At 40.9% G+C, this 21,927-nt stretch overlaps 1 protein-coding gene across 1 annotated transcript in view; it reads right to left on the reverse strand.

Moving 5' to 3' along the window:
- Window positions 1–21,927, reverse strand: part of VPS13D (vacuolar protein sorting 13 homolog D) — a 236,236-nt gene that overhangs the window by 78,524 nt on the left and 135,785 nt on the right. Inside the window, exons 63-64 of the mRNA XM_028487836.2 lie at window positions 9,808–9,942; window positions 8,479–8,646 (exon numbers count right to left, since the gene is read on the reverse strand). Coding sequence (XP_028343637.2) covers window positions 8,479–8,646; window positions 9,808–9,942 — 303 coding nt within the window. The remainder of the gene's footprint in view (window positions 1–8,478; window positions 8,647–9,807; window positions 9,943–21,927) is intronic.

Below are 21,927 nucleotides of genomic sequence, written 5' to 3' on the forward strand. Positions count from 1 at the left end.
GGAATGAATGGAGCTTCAACTGCTTGTGTTTTAGCTTCTACGATGGCTTGGGTTTGGTAGAGGGTTATGCCTGAGAAGCTGCATTATGTGGAGGAAAAATATACAGATTCCCAAATCACTTGTTCCTAAAACTTATGACTCTAATACTCGTTATTAAATTTTAGTCAAGGTAACTAGCCATTGTGGTCTCATTTTTCTCATCTGTAAAACGGAGATAATCCTTCCTTCCTTATAGGGTACACGTGAAAATTAAATGAGATAGCATCTGTAAAGCTCCTAGCCCTCCTTACCTGACATACAGGAGCCACCCAATAAATGGTGGCTACACATCCTTTTCTGACTTTTAAGGATGATATTCCAAGGAATCCCCTATTTCTCCTAAGAAAACACTTTGATTTAGCTTTTCTTCAAGATGGAGAGAGACAACAATTACAGGGGAGAAAGAGGTACAGAAAACCCGAAGGACCTTCCAAACAGAGTGAGTGTTCTGACTTTTTACTGCCAAGAATTAGAATTTGATTTGTTCTTCATGTGTTTATAAAAATGGGTTACAGTTTGTCTCATTTAAGCTTGTCACAATTTTTCAAGAAAAATGGCCGAATACTGATACAAACAATACTGAAACGCAGAAAAGGGAGAACTACCACATCTCTGGGGTAACCAGTCAACCCAAGAAAAGCTTGAACATATTATTCTTTTACTCACCATGTTTACACTAGGGTAGAAAACCACTACTCTTTGGGGGCCACAAATATTTCCTGTCTTTTCAATTTAGCAACTGAACATACTTTTCCACCACCATAGACTGCAGTGTAGGAAGACAGAGTGAGTTCCTCTGAAACATGAGATGTTTGGTCTAAGAAGATAACTAAAGACCTGACTCTTAGCTGAACTACTACTAAGAAATGAAGACAAGTTCTAAACTTTTCCAATCTTTCTGTTTCAAAAACAGAGTCAATGGTGGTGTCATTCCCTGCTACTTCTGGCCGAGCTGCTCAATTAGGGTAGGACAAGAGGACAGCTAAGCCCCACTCACCAGGCTCCTTCATGAGCAAGGCTTCTCAGTGGAGCAAGGTGGGGACTGCCTGGGAATTCTGGCCACTCATGGGATTCTCATGCCTCCACTTCACCCGCCCGCCCCCGCCCAACACACTTCCAATTCCCGCAAATATCTGAGGTTTGACCAAGTTAGGATAGGTCACTCCTGGGTCATTCAGCATCTAGAACTTGCCTCTAACCAAAAAGAGCTCAGACTAAGAGAATCATTTTAGTATTCAAGGTTATCAGAGGAAAATAAAACAAAAGCTCTGCTGCCAAGAATTTGAGTCATTTCTCTATATACAACAACTTCAAGGCACCTCCTCTTGGCTGGAAAACAAATCCCTTGGGTGACTTATTTCGGATCAAAGTCTTTCTGAAAATAGAAAACTCTACATTTTCTAAGGGATAGATCACTGTCTGAAGTGAATTTCATTTAACTTAAAGTTTTATGCCAACTTAAATACACTAAAACCCCAATGCTTATAAGAAGGCATTCACCTCTTAGCTGCTTATATATAGGTACATGGAAAAGCTATTATGGGGATATCAGCTCAACTATAAAATGGAGCAGTCATACATAATGACAAAAACAGATACAAGTCATAAATTGCCTTTTCCCCTTCGGAATCCATGCAGGCAGGCACTCCACTACATTCTTTTGTGCAAAGATAAAACTTTTGCCTTGAATAAACAGTGGCTTAGTCTCACTTGAGCCTTATAAATAGACTGCCTACAAAACAAATACAAACAAATGCTGTTTATCTTAAACAAAAGGCAGATGGCCCCTTCTGCCCTCAACCAGGTCACAGTATATATGATAGGAGGCTGGCCAGGGGCAGGGGCTGGCTGAGAATCCCTGGGGGCAAGGACACGAGGTCAGTTTCCACTGGATCTCTGCTATGCCCCAAATCTGGTTTCCTGGGCACAAAGGGCCAGTGAAAGGTTCTCTCGGAAGGGAAGTGGCTCCTCCACTTATGGTACCCCAAACAGAGACCAAAGAACAAAATACCATCTAAAGTGCTACCTAGGTTTTCTACTGAACTATGCAAACAGTCTCAATTTCCCTCTCTCTCTTCTTCACTTAACTTGCTTGTATTTATCTTCAGATGGTTTTCCTAAAAGCTATCGAAATTCATTCTGAGTTGAGGCAGGGCTCTTTGCTTTTCTCATTGTTGTTTTTATTTTTTAACGTATAGAGGAATGTCTAGAACAAATCAAGCAGTTAGCAATATCTCCAAAGTGCAACTAAAAATGAAAATTCAGACGCCACTGCAGAAGATCAGGTGCTGGCTCCACAGGTTCCTGGCTGACCCTGGGGAAGCCACCTTACCTCTCTGGGCCTCAGTTTCTTCACTTACGTACTGGGGCTAATACTGCCTGTCCTATCTACTGACCGGGTTATTCTGATGATCAAATGATATCACATGAGTAAAACCACGATTGCAGTCACCAAGGTTCTTACTGTCTATAAAGGAGCTGGCGACGGTCATACCTAACCCCACACAAGGATGACCACAACCAGCACCGTTTCCTGAGGGCCTGCTTTGTGACACAGGTGATGTGACAGCGGTCACCTTACAAGCTAACCAAGTGATGCCAAATAATAAGCTTCTGGTGGGAAGCTAACAGTACGTAACTTTTCATATTCTCTATAGTGTCTGGAAGAAAGTCTCACACACACACAAAGGAGAGGCATCACAGAGGGGAAAAAACAAGGCCTTTAGAATTAGCTGGACTTGGTTTCATACTCTCCCTGTCATTTCCAGTTGTATGACCTTGAAAAAATTGTTTAACTTCTTTAAGTCTTGGTTTCCTGATTTGAAGAATCGAGATTAATATACACAAGACAATGTACATAAAGAGTCTATCACAAGGCCTGACAAAAAGGTGCTCAATTAATGTTTATAAGTGAGTATGTTTTCCATAATGAAGCAGGGAGTTTCAACCCTGTTCCTGCACCTTTTTCCTACTAATGCTCTTTGCACCAAGAAATCTATGAAGGTATTAGGTCTTTATTCAATTCATAACAAACAAAACTGATTTAAAACAATAAAACAATGGCTAAAGCTATACAGGATAAAATGGATTCACTAAAACTGACAGAAAATTCATATCTCCTTGACAAAAATTTAGATCTGTAGAATTTGAGCTGGGAAACCTGGGCTTGGTAGAAATAAATGCTCTAAAGCCAAAGAGAAAGAAAGAAACCTATCATACAATTGTAAAAGTTATCAGTAAAACTAACCTTTAGTGAATAATAAACCATGAATTCTAATTCCATGAACAACAACTGCCTTTGATGAAAACCTTTTAGTTAAAAACAGGGAAAATTATTAAAATATTTGCATTCATAAGCGTAGAGTCAAAACATAACTGAGATCAAAAAAGTACCGAAGATCAAAAGCATCCTATATCGCCTTGATAAAGACACAAAGAGAGAGATGGAAAGTAGGACAGAGCAGAGCAGAGGTTCCATTAGTGATGATCAAAAGTGCTCCTCTCCTTTGCTGGAAGAAATTAAGTACGCTATTGTCTTTCTTCCCTTAGGAAGACCAGATGACAGCTGTACAGAGAAAACACTCAGATTCTACAGGGGCAGAAAAGAGAATGGAATCATTTGTTCTACTGTTAACATCTGAGATTTTCTTGGTTTGAAAAGAACTTTTTTTAATTTTAAGAATAACTATGTAATTTTTCTCTAAGTGTATGAAAATAATCACAAAATAATCATAGACAGAAGGGAAATGAGAGTCTATCTAAGAGAGGAAACTTGTTCAATGAATATCTCCCCAATTCTCTGGCTTTCAAAGAGGTTAGAGGGTCTTGCAGATATTCAAATGACACCCAACTAGGGAAAAGCATGCTCTTTTCAATTCGTGCAGCAGAGGGAAACTGCTCCTCTGACATGGTTTTGGAATTTGAAATGCTGTGCTTTTCTTAAATAAATCATATTCCTAGAAAGGATTCCAGAGGCAATCATCCTGTCACGGCCTTAGGAATACGATCAGATCTTTGAGCGTCTACTCAAAGGGTTAGAGTCATTTTACCAAGATCCAGGCAAGGGAGACATGGGATAGATGCTCACAGCTTGGTGGCTAATCCCTAAATCCTATCACCTTAGATCTGGAATCCAAAAACTGATTTCTGGGGTTTGGGGGAACAGAAGAAAAGGCTAAGAGAAACAAAGGGGATAAAGGGCATAGATTACCTCCTAGTTCTGATTCCTTGATGCTAATATGAAATAAAGTAAATAAGAGTTTAAAATGTAATGAGAAATTCCAGAAGTGGACATGGTAGACCTGAAATTTAAAATTCGCTGTGAATAATTCGCAACATCTACCCACACACAACTAAGACCCGTAGGTCTATTACCTTCTTGTGTGACAGAATGAACTCCCTTTGAACTTCTCGCTGGGTTTTTACATCTTCAAATCTTTTGCTCCTCAGGTCAGTGGGACAGGGCAAATTACCTGTCCCACTTTAATTCTCATAGATTAAAAAAAAAAATCCCTCAAGATCAACAGAGGAAAAGATTATTTAAGGGTAATGGGATTAGACCCAGGTATTCTGATTACCAAGTGCCCTCAGTGCTCAACCCTATGTCTACAATAATGATTTATTAGCTCTCGGGAGGCATGAACCTCTCTGACAATCCAATAAAAACTTCAGATCCTTGCTTCAGGAAAATACACATATATACAATATTTATAATTCATTTCAAGAGGTTTATGGGGCTTCTCCACTACATTCAAAGCCTATTAAACCAAGGTTACAGGACTTCCCTGGTGGCGCAGTGATTGGGAATCCACCTGCCAATGCAGGGGACACGGGTTCAAGCCCTGGTCCGGGAAGATCCGACATGCCACAGAGCAACTAAGCCTGTGTGCCAAAACTACTGAGCCTGTGGTCTAGAGCCCACAAGCCACAACTACTGAGCCCACGTGCCACACTACTGAAGCCCGCTCGCCTAGAGCCCGTGCTCCACGACAAGAGAAGCCATCACAATGAGAAGCCCACGCACCACAACGAAGGGTAGCCCCCGTTCGCCACAACAAGAGAAAGCCTGCACGCAGCAATGAAGACCCAGTGCAGCCAAAAATAAATAAAATTAATTAAATAGATAGCTAGACAGCTAGATAAATAAATTTATTTAAAATAATAATTTAAAAAAGGTTACAGCCCTTTGGTCTTTGCAGCCAAGTGGGGCTGGCTGGCTGGCTGGGGCTCGGCGAGGTGCAGTTCTGTCTTGTCTGACCCCGTTCTTTTACCACTGGAACTCAGGCATTCTTTAAAGGGATACTTCCCACAGGCCAACAGTTGATTACTGTGGTCATTTGCACTTCCTTAAACTCTTCTTGTGTACACAGAAAAGCACAAAACATTCCCCCACAGCAACATTAAAGGTCTGATTTCAACCCACAAAACTACAAGAAAATGGAAATCTTTGGTCCAACTGCATACATGTAGAATCACAGATGACCTGAATGGGCATTTAGCTGATAGACCTGGCTTTTGAAGCTACCATTTCCAAAATGAAGTGGTAATTTTAAGTCTCTTTGCGTTCTCATGATAGATATATGGACTAATTGTTATAACACACCCAGGGTTCCTGGTATCAAAATAAATTACATAGCAATTCCTCTGAGTAGCAGTCTGTGACGCCAATACTGATTAGCTCACTAAAGGCAAGAAAAAGCACGAAGAAGGACGCCGACCACATGGGGAGCAGGGTTCCCACTCAAGAGGCCTTGGGTCCTGGAAAACAGTACCCTTATGCAAATCCAACAACAAGATAAAGCATGATATCCAGCAAGACACAAGATCGCTGCCACCCAGGCCTTCATATGGATTTGGGAGTGAGGGTGGAGGTAAGGAGTATGCTGCCCTTTCTTTCTGCTTATGTTATATTCTCATACTGACCCTCAAGCTTCAAAAACAGTTTTCAGGGGAAACAGAAGAAGATGATGAATGAGATGTCGCCGAATGAGAGAGAATAAAGAAAGCGCCAACGCTTTTCACCGGGACGTTGCAGAGAAACTCTGGAGAAATCCACACAAGGTCTCACCTGTGTAGAGCTCACAGGCAAGTTAAGTTCCCGATGTCTTCATTCTCATCCACAAGGGTAGCTACAGGGTCCTAACAGCCAAACTGGCCCACACAGAGTGTGAATCTCCCACTCTCCGAGCCTGAGACCCTCCTCTTCTGTAGACTATAATATACTGGCTTTCATTTCAAGGGCATTAATGGTTTCCTGGTGGCTAAAGTCTGTGCATTTGACATTGATGTAAACCTAAGAGTCAAAGTGAACACCCGTTTCTCTTGTTCAGTTCATGTTTTACAAAGTTTTCATAAGGTCATATCTCATTTTACTCTCATAGTAAGCTATAAAGTCAGGGCATATTCCAGGCTGAGGAAGGCCTTTCAATAAACCATAAGTGCCTTTTTTTTTTTTTCCAAATGAAAACAAAGCCCAGGGGTACAAAAATAAAGAAAGGAATTATACAACCAAAGAGACTGTCCTATGTTAGAGTTTTAAAAAATTAAGTAAAATCTTTAAACTGAGCATTTACAACTAAATTTTTTTTATTGAAGTATAGCTGATATACAATATTATATAAATTACAGGTGTATACAAGTAAGTATTTTAATTGCATCTGTTTATATCAAGTTTAGCAGCAAAAGAACGTTGAGGAATCTGTGTCACTTTTATGTTGCTGTCAGGGGTGAAGGTCCAAGGGTAGCACAGGTAATGATTCAAGGCAGAAAAGTGCACACTCATTCAGACTATGACCCGGAGTCCATTTCCAAACCATGATTTAGCAAGTCTCTGGCCTCTCTACCTTTCACCCTTTCTCTAGAAGTTAAAGAGTGCTGCCTATTTTGAACCACAAGCCAAACAGTACATTTTGTTCTGGTTTAATTAACCCCAGCAAAGGCACACCTCGGAGAGATTGTGGGTTCCGTTCCAGATCACCACAATCAAGCGAATATGGCAATAAAGTGAGTCGCACAAATTTTTTGGTTTCCCAGCGAAGACAACGTTAAGTTTACACTACACTGTCGTTAAGTGCACAACAGCATTATGTCTAAAAAAATAATGCGCATGCATCTTAAGTTAAAAATACCTTATTACTAAAAAATGCTAACCACCATCTGAGTCTTCAGCGAATCATAATCTTTTTGCAATATAACATCAAAGATCACCAATCACAGATCACCATAACAAATATAATCATAATGAAGAAGTTTGAAATATTTCAAGAATTACCAAAATGGGACACAGAGACATGAAGTGAGCAGACGCGGCTGGAAAAATGGCGCCGACAGACGTGCTGGACACGTGGGGTCGCCACAGACCTTCAAGCTGTAAAACACGCACTACCTGTGCAGCATAAGAAAACAAGATCTGCCTGTATTGAAAAACCTGATCTGACTAAAGAATCAGCAGCTCTAGAAAAGAGTTTGGAAAACAGGAATAAATTCCCAACTTTCACACATTATCATCAAGAACGCTATGCAACAAAGAAATGTTGCCGTTCAACTCTACCTCCTTACCTGCTCGTCAAGATAAATTCCTATGCGGCACCTGAAAGGCTCTCTACGGTGAAGCCACCATCCTAGTGGCCACGGCACAAGTGCACCTATGACTTTGCTACAACAACGCTCTATGGTAAACAAGTGGGGAGCACAGGCGCTCTCCCAATGCTGGTTCATTTGTGAAAAGATCAATCTCTAGAAGGAAACTCTGTTGAGCTGACAGGAAGGGGAGGAAAGCAGAGTCTTTAGACACCTTTTGCACGTTATCAAATAGCAAGCCCCCCCCTTCAACTACATTCACCTTTCTCCAGCTTCACACGTAAAATCAGCTCTTGCCAAAAATTAAACTATGGAATAACAAGATGTCCATCAAACAGGAGGCCAATGAACAAAAAAGCCAGCTAGACAGCAAGACACAGCAGAATTACACTGCTGTCTTTCCACTGCCAGACTCAGATGACTTAAAGGGTTGCTTCGTTCTAGAAGGCCGTACCACAGTTTGGACTTTATCCTGTGAGCCGTGGGTAATAACGGGTGGATTTTAGGCGGGAGAACGGCACAATCAAGTTCTATGTTTTATAAAGCGAGTTCATTCTGGCGGCACTGTGAGAGCTGCGGTGGGTTCAGGGGGCAGGAGGCTATGGCAGTGGGCGAGGGAAGAGACAACCAGAGCCTGGATGAAGGCAGTGGAAACGGAGAGGAGGAAGGGGAGAGAGTGCAGAGGAGCACTGGATGGACTGGGGCCGGGTTACTGGAGGTGCGGGAAAGGCAGGGCACATGGGTGATGAAGCCAAGGCCATGTATGTAACTTCTCACAACCTATTAACTCTAAAAGAAGTTACAGTAATGCAGAGGACTCCTGAGGCTAATTACAATGGAATTTCACCTCTACTTCCTTACCTTGGCAGCAGAGTTTGACACTCCGTGTGTAACATTTCTGATAAGGCCCCCAACATTTCCATACTTTATCAGTCCAGTCACCCCTTCAGAAACATCATTCAAAAGCCCCATGGGATTGCCAAGGAAGTCCACCGATCCCAGGATTCGAGCTGCCTGGCTGAGGAGTTCCTGTCAAACAGAGCAGGGAAAGAAGAAGAAAACCAGCACCTGTTTATATTTGCAGATCGAGCATCCCAAGCAAAAAGGTTAGAAATCTCTCTTGTCCTCCATTCCCACCAACACCAACAATCACCCTTTAATTCTCATCAACCGTGAGCTCCTGCCCTTCGTGAGCTCTGCCCTAAACCTCCCCCAATACTCTCAGTACTCTTATACTCTTCGAAGCCTTTCGGAAGAAGAAAAAAAAGCTATGAAACGGGTAAGACTCTTTACAAATACTTATTAGTATATATAGCACACTCTCCTTTCCATCGCTCTACAAATAGGGAATTAGCCAGCAGCGGGGAGAGTTTTAAAAGGAAAGTAAGGGAGGGAGCAGACCTGGAGCCTCCTCAGAGTCTGCGCGAGCGAGCGGGTGGTGCATAGAGCGGGCACATTCAGACCTACCCAGCAACCCGCCACTTCCTGTGTGCCCCCGCTGCCCGACTCCACGGTCCAGTGATATCCACTATCTCACTCTCCTCACAGTGCAGTAGAAATATCACCGGTGAGGGAGGTCAAGGAAGGAAGCAAAGAAAGAAAGGGGGGAGATAGGAGGGAGGAAGGAGAGAAGGAAACACCCATAGGATACACTTTAACTTTGACAGCAAATAAATTTGATATGATCTTGACCCTTCTAGTCATCGAAGAGTACGTCTTGGTTTTAGATTTTGGTCTTTGCAGTCTGGATAATAAATACAAAATGGAAAATATCCAACTTGATAAAAACTTTTTAAGTTCAGCTCTAGGGCAGGATTTCATAGGCTCCAAGAACACTGATGCGGTCGCTGAAAGTAGGTCCATGCCTGGCAAACAGGGTTCACATTCACAGTGTTTTGTGTTGTCATGAAAGCCTCAATTAAACCCTTAAGATTGTGACTGATCTAGTGGAAGCCCCTGAGACCAGTTCTGAGAGACAAGATTATCCGTTCATAAACCAGATGCACTGTTTCAAGATTTTCATGATGTGCGTGGACTTCACGGGCTGTGACCTGACCCGTAACACAACAATCAGAGCTGAGATGTTCATCTGGGCCGTCAGTAGTGACATCTCAGTAACCAGAATTCCCAAACAACTAAGACAATCATTCTGCATATGCTCCAGCCACTAAGTACTGCTCCAAAGCTCACCTCCTGGAAATGTTTGAGGATATCATTGATGATGAATTCTTTGGTCTCATAGGGATGTACCCGAGTGAATGGATCCAGATTAATCACGGCATCTTCAAACCGAATCAATGGAAATCCCAAGGTGCTTTTTAGGGCCTAGTTAGGGGAGAAAGGCAACGATATGCTTTAGCCATATGACGGCCTTCCAGGGTACTGGGATTCTCAATTCCATGAAAGCTACAAGTCATGTCAACTTTCCAATGAGAGTCAAGGTTATGATATTCATAAATAAGGATTTTCCCCTGTAATTATAAAAGTAAAATATTAGGAATATATATAAAAAAATATAGATATATCACTCAACGTAACATATATCACATAGAAATAAACACTATTAGCTTCACAGAATAATTCTTTCTGGTCTGTTTTGGATCTGTATGTTTGTCATGTTCTACTTTTTGACTGAAGCATACCACACACACAGAAAGGTGTACTAATCAAATGTACGGTTCAGTGATTTTTCTCAAAGTAAACACAACCATGTAACCACCACGCAGACCAGAAAGTCGGTTATTATCCCCAACTTGGAAGCACCACACCACCACCCCCTCTTTGTGGACCTCCCATCAAAACCCCCTCTTCCCCTAAGGTAACCAGTATGCTTTTTTTAAAAAATAAATTTTAAATTTATATCTTTTTTTTTTTTTTGGTTGCACTGGGTCTTCGTCGCTGCGTGCAGGCCTTCTCTAGTTGCGGTGAGCGCGGGCTTCTCATCGCGGTGGCTTCTCTCGTTGCGGGGCACAGGCTCTAGGCGCGCAGGCTTCAGTAGCTGTGGCACGTGGGCTCAGTAGTTGTGGCTCGCAGGCTCTAGAGCACAGGCTCAGTAGCTCCGCAGCATGTGGGATCTTCCCGGACCAGGGCTCAAACCCGTGTCCCCTGCATCGGCAGGCGGATCCTTAACCACTGCGCCACGAGGGAAGCCCGTGGTAACCAGTATCTTGACTTCCAGCACCACAGCTGAGTTTTTCCTGCTTTGAATTTTATCTAAATGCAATCATCAGTATGGACTTGGTTGTATGTGGCTTCTGACATCAACACTAAGTCTGTGAGAGTCACTAGGTTGTTTGTTGCACACGGCTGCAGTTTAAACACAGCTGTCAGTGCTACACAGTATTCCAACATATGAATAAAACTATTGAACCACTGCTGTTGATGAACAGTTGTGCTGTTTCCATTTTTTTGCTATTATGTATAATGCTGCTATGAACATTCTTGGACATGTCTTTTGGGGCACATTTGTATGCATTTTTCTTGAACATCTACCTGGAAGTGGAACTGTCGGGTCATAAAGAACATATATGTTCAACCTTATAGCCTATGCTGCCAAGCAGTTTTCCAAGGCAGCTGAGCTGGCTTACTCTCCCTGCAGCAGTCTATGAAATTTCCCATTATGCTACATCCTCACCAACACTTGGTAAAGATAGCTTTTTAGAAATTAATTAATTTATTTATTTATTTTTGGCCGTGTTGGGTCTTTGCTGCTGCGCACGGGCTTTCTCTAGTTGCGGCGAGTGGGGGCTACCCTTTGTTGTGGTGCGCGGGCTTCTCACTGTGGTGGCCTCTCTTGTTGCGGAGCACGGGCTCTAGGCACGCGGGCTTCAGTAGTTGTGGCACACGGGCTCAGCAGTTGTGGCTCACATGCTTAGTTGCTCCACGGCATGTGGGATCTTCCCGGACGAGGGATCGAACCTGTGCCCCCTGCATTGGCAGGCGGATTCTTAACCACTGCGCCACTATGGAAGTCCCAAAGATAGCTTTTTAAAAAACAAATATTCTAATGGGTGTGTAATGGTAACTCAGTGTGGTTTTAATTTCCATCTTCTTGTTGAAGGATGAGATTAAGCACCTGATAATACACACATCAGCCTCGTGGATATACTTTTTTGTTAAGTTCCTACTTGAGTCTTTTGCTCATTTTCATAGTGGATTGTCTGTTTTTTCCTTATAGTTTTGTAGGAGTTTTTCTTATACATTCTGTATACAAGTCTTCTGTTTCATGAATATATTGCAAATATTTTCTCCCATTATGTGACTTGTCTTATCACGCGTTGGTGTTTTTTGATAGCAGACATTCTTACTTTTAATGAAATCCAACTTAACAATCTTTCCCTTTATGGAAAGAACTTTCTATGTCATAGTTAAGAAATTACCCACACTAAGGTCATAAAGATATTCCCATATGTTTACTTACAGAATTTTTATTGTTCTACTCTTCACATTTAAATCTACAATCTACCTGAACATGATTATTATATATGTTCTAAAGCACAGATCAAGAAGCATTTTTTCCACATGGGTATCTAATCGACTGAATAATATTTATTGAAAGGCCATCCTTCCCCTTATTGTAGTACAGTGTAACTCTGTCATAAGTCAAGTGAATGTACTTATATGTGTCTGTTTTTGGATTCTCCTTTGTGTTTCATTTTGCCCTGCCTTCTGCCAATACCACACTGTCTTAATTACTATAGTTTTATAATAATTTTGAAGTCTGTTAGTGTAAGCTCGCCAACTTTGTTCTTTTTCTTCAGGACTACCTTGGTTACTCTTTGCACTTTTCATCTCCAAATAAATTTTAGAATCAGCCTGTCAATCTGCCACCAAAAGACTGCTAGAATTTTCTTCAAGACTCTATTGAATCTACAGATCAATTTGAGGAGAAATGACAACTTTATAATATTGAATCTTCCAATGTATTAACATGGTGCACCCCTTTACTTGTTTAGGCCTTTTAAAATTTCTCTCAGTAATAATTAATTGCTTTCTGTGCAGAGGTCTTGTACACACTTCGTTGGATTTATTCCTAGGTATCTGTGGTACAGTAAAAACGGCCACAAATCCTTTGCATCTTCTATCATTAGCAGAGTCTACTTCCCCTTCACCTGAATCTGCGGTGACCTTATAACTTGCTTCAAACAATAAAGTGCAGCAGAAGTAACATGTGCAATCTCTGAGCTTTGGCCTCAAGAGATCTTGGAGCTTCTGCTCCGCCCTTTTTGATGTTTCCACCATGTGAAGAGGCTGAGACTAGCTTCCTTGGAGACGAGAGACCACGTGGAAGGGGGTCTATTGACAGCCAACAACAAGTGCCTGACACGGCTGTAAGGTCATATTATATACCCTTTGGTCTCAGCTGACTGGCAGGTGACTGCAGCCACATCAATAACCACAAGTAAGTCCAGCTGAAACAGCACCCAGCTAAGTCCGGTCTAAATTGCTGACCCACAGATTTGTGAACAAAGAAAATGGTTGTTTTAAACTACTAAGTTTTGGCATGATTTGTTACACAGCAATAGATGATATTGTATTTGATGTTTTCTTAATGGTGTTGTAAAGACATCCTTCAAATTTTCCTTTTCTCTGACATATAGAAATACAACTGATTTTTGTACAATGTCTTCAGTGACCGTGTTAAATTTACTTATTTATTCTAATAACTTAGCTGTATATCCTTTTAGGTTTTCTAGGTAATCATGTTCTCTGCAAATAATAAAGTTTTCATTTTCCTATCCAGTCTTTATACCTTTTATTTATTTACTGCACTGGCTAGGATCTCCAGCATAACAGTGAACAGAAGTGGTGATAATGGCCATCCTTCCCTGCTTTCAATAGATCATCACTGTGTATGATATTTGGGGTAGCTTTTTTATGGAGACACTTTATCAGATTAAGGCAGTTCCTTTCTATTTTTTTGTTTCCCAAGTTCTTATAAATGGATGATGAATTTTGTCAAAAGACTTCTGTGCAACTATTGAGGTAATCATATTTTTTAATTCTTTCATTCTGCTCATGTGGTGAATGACATGATTTATTTGGAAATGTAAAGTAAACTTACAACCCTGGAATAAACCTGATTTGGTTATGATATACAGTTGGCCCTTGAACAACGTGAGGGTTAGGAGTGCCAATCCCCTTATACAGTCAAAAATTCTCATGTAACTTTACAGTCAGCCCTCCATATCCACAGTTCCATATCCACAGATTCGACCAACCATGATCATGTAGTGCTGTATTTACTGGAAAAAAAAAAAAAAAAAATCAGTATATAAGTGGACCCATGCAGTTCAAACCCCATGTTGTTCAAGGGTCAACTGTATTTTCCTTCTTATACATTGCTATATTTGATTTGATAACATTTTGTCCAAATTTCTTTCTTCTATGTTTGTGAAAAAATTCTAGTCTGTAATATTCCTTTATTATCTATGTTCAAAATATAAATTATAGTTTTCTGGTAAACTTCTTGAACACATTTACACTTATTTTAAATTGTGTCTGATAACGTCAACATCTGGTTTATCTGTTTCTAGCATCTGTTTTTTCTCTTGATAGGCCTGGTAATCTGTGATTGAATGCTACACTCTGTACAAAAACTTATAGATTTTAAATTAGTCTTTAGTTTCTGGCAGGCAGTTAAAGAGGCTTATTAATCCAATCAGTGTTTTCAAGCCTGGCTTTCAGTCTTTGTAAAGATAATCTTGGTCTGTTTCCACCTTTATAAGGTTTGGTATAGTCCTTCAGCAGTCTCAACTGAAAACCAATTCCATTCCTCCCCTTGTAATCTCCCCAGCACCATAAAACTGCTAAAAGATCTATTTAGTTAGCCTCTTGGCTGCTACTTTCTGCTTGGCTTCTCTCAGACTACTTAGAAATTGGCATCTGCTTCAAGAAACAAAACAGCTCAGACGATTGGGGTTTCTGTTCTGCCTGTCCCTTCTCTGTAAGATATGAGCCCCTCCACACCTACGGTCAATTAATCTTTGACAAAGGAGGCAAGAATATACAGTGAAAAGAGACAGTCTCTTTGGCAAGTAGTGTTGGGAAAGCTGGACAGCTGCATGTAAATCAATGAAGTGAGAACATTCCCTCACACCATGCATAAAAATAAACTCAAAATGGCTTAAAGACTTATATATAAGACATGACACCATAAAACTCCTAGAAGAGAACACAGGCAAGACATTTTCTGACGTAAATCGTAGCAATGTTTTCTTAAGTCACTCTCCCAAGGCAAAAGAAATCAAAGCAAAAATAAACAAATGGGACCTAATCAAACTTATAAGCTTTTACACAGCAAAGGAAACCATCAACAAAACGAAAAGACAACCTACGGACTGGGAGAAAATATTTGCAAACAATGAGACCAACAAGGGCTTAATTTCCAAAATATACGAATAGCTCATATAACTCAATAACAAAAAAACAAACAACCCAATCAGAAAAAGGGCAGAAGGCCTAAATAGACATGTCTCCAAAGAAGACATACAGATGGCCAAAATGCACATGGAAAGATGCTCAACATCCCTAATTACTAGAGAAATGCAAATCGAAACTACAATGAGGTACCACCTCACACCAGTCAGAATGGCAATCATTGAAAAGTCTACAAATAATAAAAATGCTACAGAGGGTATGGAAAAAAGGGAACCCTCCTACACTGTTGGTGGCAATGTAAATACATGCAGCCACTATGGAAAACAGTATGGAGATTCCTTAAATAACTAAAAATAGAGTTGCCATATGATCCAGCAATCCCACTCCTGGGCATATATCCAGAGAAGACTATTTCGAAAGGATACATGCACCCCAGTGTTCATAGAGGCACTATTTACAATAGCCAAGACATGGAAGCAACCTAAACGTCCATCGACAGATGAATGGATACAGAAGATGTGGTGTGTACACACACACACACACACACACACACACACACACAATGGAATACTACTCAGCTATTAAAAAAAAAATGAAACAATGCCATTTGCAGCAACATGGATGGACCTAGAGATTATCATACTAAGCGAAATAAGTCAGAAAAAGACAAATATCATATAATATCACTTACATGTGGAATCTAAAATATGATGCAAATGAACTTATTTACAAAACAGAAACAGACTCAAAGACATAGAAAAGAAACTTGTAGTTACCAAAGGGGAAAGAAGGGGTGGGGGGAGGATAAATTAGGAGTTTGGGATTAGCAGATACAAAACAGATAAACAACAAGGTTCTACTGTATAGCACAGGGAATTATATTCAATATCCTGTAATAACCCATAATGGAAAAGAACATATGTATAACTGAATCACTCTGCTGTACGTGTGAAACTAACACAACATTGTAAATCAACTATACTTCAATTAAAAAAAAAAAAAAAGACATGAGCCCCTCAATTACCAGCTCTCTCAGCAGCAATGGAGTCTCACTTTTGCTTGGCCAGCCCTGTGAGACTGCCCAAAGCTTTCCTCGGATTCTCTGACTTCGGGCAGCTGCTTTCTGCTTGACTTATTTACCTTTCTCCCTACACCACTTACAAATTAGAGTTGTCTCAAAAATAAAACCAGAGTAAATGCTGGGCTCACCTTATCGAGTTTCCTTCCTCTCATAAATCGTGGCCCCTCAAGTACTGGCTGTCTTGGTCACTTTCCAATACCTTCAAACAGACTTTTGGGTTTTTTTCAATCTTTTTTCAAGCTTTTCTTGTAGTTCTCAGCTGGTCTGGGTCTGCTATAAGCCAGTTAACAATTTTTGGATATGGTCTATTTTCCAATTAACAATTTTTGGATATGGTCTATTTTCCAATTATATTTTTATTTAACATGATGGACATTTTAGGGATTTTAGAGAGCATGCCAAATACTCTTCTTTTTTTAAATGTAAAAACACTTTTCCATGCTAATAATGTCAGTAAATCTCTAATCTACTTGGAATTTATTCTTATACAGAGTGTGAATAATAAATTTAATTTTATATTTTTCCATATGGCTATCTAATTAGTCCAATAGCATTTATTAAAACATCTATATATTCCCCACTGAACTGAAATGCCTTTATACTAAAATAATTTAATATAAATGTGCAATTTACTGGACTTTCTATTTTATTTTCTCACTTATTTTTTAATCCTTTAGCATGTATTTTCAGAGTCTGCTTTCGATTCTTCCGGAACAAGAGCATGTTTAATTGAAATGAAGTTATATAATTGAAGAAAACCTAGATGAAACTGTCTAAAACCAGAGAGGGAAAACTTTTTTGTGACTCAAAATTCAGATTCAAAAGGCAAAAGACTGAGAAGTTTGACAACATAAAATAAAAAGCTTCTGTAGGTTTTTAAAAAACATATGCACACCAAAAGCAAAGTAAAAAAGACAAATGAAAAACCAAAGAAAAAATACTTGCACCTTATAACAAAGACAAAACTCCTATAAGGAGCTTCTAAAATAAGAGGAGATAAAAGACCAATAAAATGATTTTTAAAATGGACAAGTGATATGACCAGTGTAGCTCACAGAGGACAAAAATGGCCCTTTTTAATAAACATATGGGTTAGGAGAAGAGAAGAAACAAACAGAAGAGTAACAGGAGAACCGGCAAGGACAACGCCAAGAACAGGGAGGTCAGCAATATCAAATATGGCAGAGGATCCGACAAAGATGAGGACAGAAAAAAGACCACTGCATTTGGTGCCTTGGGAAGTCACTCACAACCTCCTACTAAATTTCAGGACAAAACATTTCAGAGATTAAGAGCATCCTCAAGTTAATTCAGCCTAACACTCTCATTTCTTTAAATAAATAAAACCAAAGAAATGTTAAGTGGGTGGCCTAAACTCCTGTAGCTAGTTATTAGTAGATCGTAGACTTGAACATGCTCATTTTCACAACCACAACTACCTAACAGGCAGAAAGCATGAAGACCAGAAAAGAGGATTATTTTATTTCTCCTGAAAAATGTTCTGCTATTCATCCTTGCATGTCTCACCCATGCACGTGGTGAGTGATGATGAAGTGAGCAGGCACTATTTTCCCCATTTCACTGACACAGAAACTGAGGCCCCGTAGCCTCAACTGCTTTGCTCAGACCCACAATAAATAGATATGCTAGGAAAGCCAGGTACTGACATCAGTTCAGCAGCTTGCTTTGTCAATACAACTCTGAGCATTACTTTCTTCTCAGAAAAGAGGAAATGAGATCAAAACAAAGGCATGCGGCAAGAAGCTTTGTACCCCAACTTTCTCATTGCAACCAAACACTGAAGAAGAAGCAGCACACGTAACACAAAGACTTTGAAACCTCTACTAAGTTGTCAAAGCCCTCATGAGACACTATGCCCTTTCTGAGGGGCTAACGTGCTTTGTCTGAACCAAGGAAGTATTCTGGCCTTTCAGTAAAAATGATCTTTACCTGGTACTGCTTTGGGGCCTCCCACATTTGAAAAAGCTGAGATATGACACACTGGTATGAATTACTCTGCCACCTTCAGGTTGTTCTGGTGAGTCAAAGTAGAGGAGATGAGAGTTTCCCTCTTTCTGAGCCAAACAGGGCTTTTTCTTGTAGTAACTGAATGACTAATCAAATACAGTAGTATACAAAGTTGATGCTTATTTACTCAAGTAGCAGACAGTTTCCTGTTATAAAATGGATTCTGGAGAAAGCAATCTATGCTCATAAGTTCCTAATAAAAATAGGAAACTGTCTATTCCTACTTCCTCCAGACAAAAACCGCTGAAGTCTTCCAGAAACTTTATAGAGTTGAAAGAAGAAATACCTGTCCATATGCCCTAAGGTCTCAGATCACAAGCTAGTCCCTGGGCCATGTCCTTTCCTTTCTTAGTTTATCCTGCACTAAACAAAACTGTCTGGAATTCATTCTTTAAAGGTTTATTTATGGTACATAGAGACTGTTTATGTGAAGCAGGGTATTTGCCCATTTCCCTCTTGGGACAGCGTTTAAAACTACAGGGATATTTCCCTCTCTGGCACTTTCTGAAATACAATTAACAATACTGGATCTTTTTTCCTTTTAACAAATCTGGTTTTTATTTAGGGAGGGGAGGAAAAAGTAAAGGGTCTGAAGTTTCCCAACAAATTATTTCAAGCCTTTGAGAAGACAGTTTTAGGCTTTTTAAATAGTGTCTTTGTTTGAAATTCCCCCTCACCCCCACCCTCTTGCTCTCCGACCATTAAAATGTGGGTTTTCTTCCAAACTAGATTGCTCAATTAAAGCCCTTCTTTTGTAATACCCCAATGCCCTAACTGGGAAAAGGGCTGCTGTAGGCCACCTTGTGAAACCTTTTAAAGGCTCCTGGACTCTTTTGATCTTTAAGAAAACCGAAAGAACATATAAACTACCTGGCACTTTCAGTATTATTCTGCTACTCGCTAACATGCAAACTTGGGAGAATAATGGCGAATGGGAGGGGGGGGCGCGGGGAATGCCGTGCTTTCGTCTCTGCATTTGTGAGATGGAACTATTATCTCCCCCTTCTTCCATCGCAGAGTAAGGAATCCAATTGAGATAGCAGATGTGAAACTGCTTTGAGTCCTTCTGAACAGACACTCTATCTGGCAATAATGTACCCTCGGTGTAAACCTGAAGAGACTTCCCTCTGAGACTTCTGACAGCCTCGCTTCTGGCCTGGAGTCAAGAGAATCAAGATAATTATGCCTTCAATACCAAAGACGCGGTTACCTTTTAGTCAGACTCTCATGATTCCTGCTCTGGGACAGGACTCCATTTCCTAAGCACATACTTTTAGCCGTTACATATTCATCTCAAAGAGCAGACTGCTCTTCCTAAGAGCTACTAATAAAGGGATATTACTCTGTTAGAAAACTATTTGAATAAATGACATTATTTTATGAGTCCCAGACTCCTCGAGGAGAATGCAAGACACAATAAAATGGTGACTTCTGTAAGCTGAGACTTTAACTGACGTCCCAATTCCCAGCACCCTGTTTGAAACATTAAGGTACCACATTCAGGGTGTCCCCCGCCCCACACCTCATAATGTGGCTGCTCCACTGAATCTGTTTAGCAATCATTTGAAAAACGCCTTGAAAACGTTCCTTCAATATAGAGCCAAATGAAACACTCAACCTAAACGATTCCCAGCGTATTGCATGCAGGGCGAACATGCAAGCATCAATACCATGGAACTGGGGGTCTGAAGCTACTTCAACTGCAGAAAATCATACTGCATTTGTTAGTCTGGGGGGAAATCTTCTACCAGGAGCAATTTGGAAGGAACAATAAGGTGTCTGTGTTACTTAGTAAGATGATTTAGAAAACAAGAAGTCCTTAACTCTCAGGAAATGCTTGACATTGGTTTGTTGGGTGAGTGCCAAGTGTTCTGGGGGAATATATACTTTATCAAACAAACCCATTCCAAAGGGTCACATAAGTCAAGTGGATACTTGTGGATATTAGCAAGATAGTGGTTTTCCCATGGTTTCCCCCCCACTCCCATGCTAATTATAAGTATCTTTAGTCTCCTGGGAAACATGAAGTTAAAGCTAATTAAGCAGACAGGACAGTCCATCGAGAAGGCACTGTTCTCAGGATGGTTGCAGGAGCTCCCCGGTCCCGACTAGCATTCCCAACTACTCATCCCGTCTGCTGCCTTAATGAAGCAGTCACCCCTGCCCTGTCCTTACCCAAATATGATTTGATGTGGACCAGACTACTGTCTTGTTACCTATAAGTCTATTTTAGAAGTTGTGAGCTGGCAAATCGTGGGCCACATGAGGCCCACACATGTGTTTTGCTAGGTCCATAAGGTTTAAAAACAAAAAGAAAAAAATGCAAATCGGTTGCCAACATTTAAAAACCAGGAGATTCCACATAAAAACCCAGACTTCCGGCTTCACTTGAAAAAATCCTGAGATCTGGCAACGCTGGGTTCACATTCCCCCATAACAACTGGCTGGAGCTGAGCTGCACTGCGCGCTCCGGACGAAGAGGGCACGCTCTGAGGGCCACGGTGCCCCCCAGGCTGCTTCGCCAACTTCACTGCTGGCACAGTCCCTGCAGGCATGTAAATCTATGACTCCAGGCTTATTACTTATTTGTCCATGTCTCTAGCTACTCCTGTTCAGAAAGAGAGACCACCTTGCAGTATCTTAAAGGAGGCAGCATGGGGCAGTGGGAAAGTCTTCGACTGGTGGTTAGTGGGGAGGTAGATGCCTTGATACCCATCTTCAAGTGCAACAGAGGAAAGAACCAGAAGTAAGGGGCACAGGCTGCAGGGAAGCAGATGTAGACTCTGCCTAAGGAAGGACCTTCCAACAATCACCTGGGTTCTACTCCTGCTCCTATCTACACAGGCTTCAGTGACAAAACACTGTGAACTCCAATATCCTTTTTCATCAAGCAAGGGACTCATTAAGGACTCACAGAGCTCTAAAATTCTCCACCTCCTTATGTTCTAAGGGACAGCACAGCATAGGGGTAAAAATGTATATAAACTTTAGAGTCAGACAGGCTTGGATTTGAATCCTAGAAGCATCCCTTAATTTTAATAGATTTTACTGCAGAAAATAAAGATGGTATTCAGACTGTATCTGTCGAGTGCATATCCAGATGCTCTGTAGGAGTGTCCCATCCTGATACGGTGGGTAGGGGAGGCCACACCTTGGTGGGTTAAGTGACCGTGTCATCCTTGAAGGCGGCAGACATTTCCACCGTCAACCATCCAAAAAGAGGTGAATACTTAGAGAGGAGGCGAGAAGGAGGGCAGGCAGGACTCGGGCACAATAAGAAGATACTGTCTTGGCTACAGCTTTTCTCTCGAGTCTGGGAGCAGCCCTAGGAAAGGAGGCTTTTACCTCATTGAGATAAGCCAAGAGCTAAGCAGAGGGCAGATGGGGTTTTATGTAATTCTGTGTTTACTCTTTTGCTGCTCTTTAATCTTTAGCAAAGTCATACTTAAACATTAAAAAAAAAAAAAAAAAAAAAAAAGAAAAGAAAAGAAAAGAAATATACAGTTGACCCCTGAACAACACACTTAGTTTGAACTGCATGGTCCACTGACACGTGGATTTTTTCAATAGTTTACTCGGACGCAGAACTGCACATAACGGAAGGCTGAGTGTAAGTTATATGCAGAGTTTCAATTGCGAGGAGGGGTGGGTGCTCCTAACCCTCACACTATTCAACTGTATATACGTACATACAGGTATGAGTCGATAAACCTTCTCAAAAAAGAAAACCTGTAAAAGTATCTGCTACAGGGCTTCCCTGGTGGCGCAGCGGTTGAGAGTCCGCCTGCCGATGCAGGGGACGCGGGTTCGCGCCCCAGTCC

This window comes from Physeter macrocephalus, chromosome 3 (assembly GCF_002837175.3).
Source record: "Physeter macrocephalus isolate SW-GA chromosome 3, ASM283717v5, whole genome shotgun sequence".
Taxonomy (NCBI): Eukaryota; Metazoa; Chordata; class Mammalia; order Artiodactyla; family Physeteridae; genus Physeter; species Physeter macrocephalus.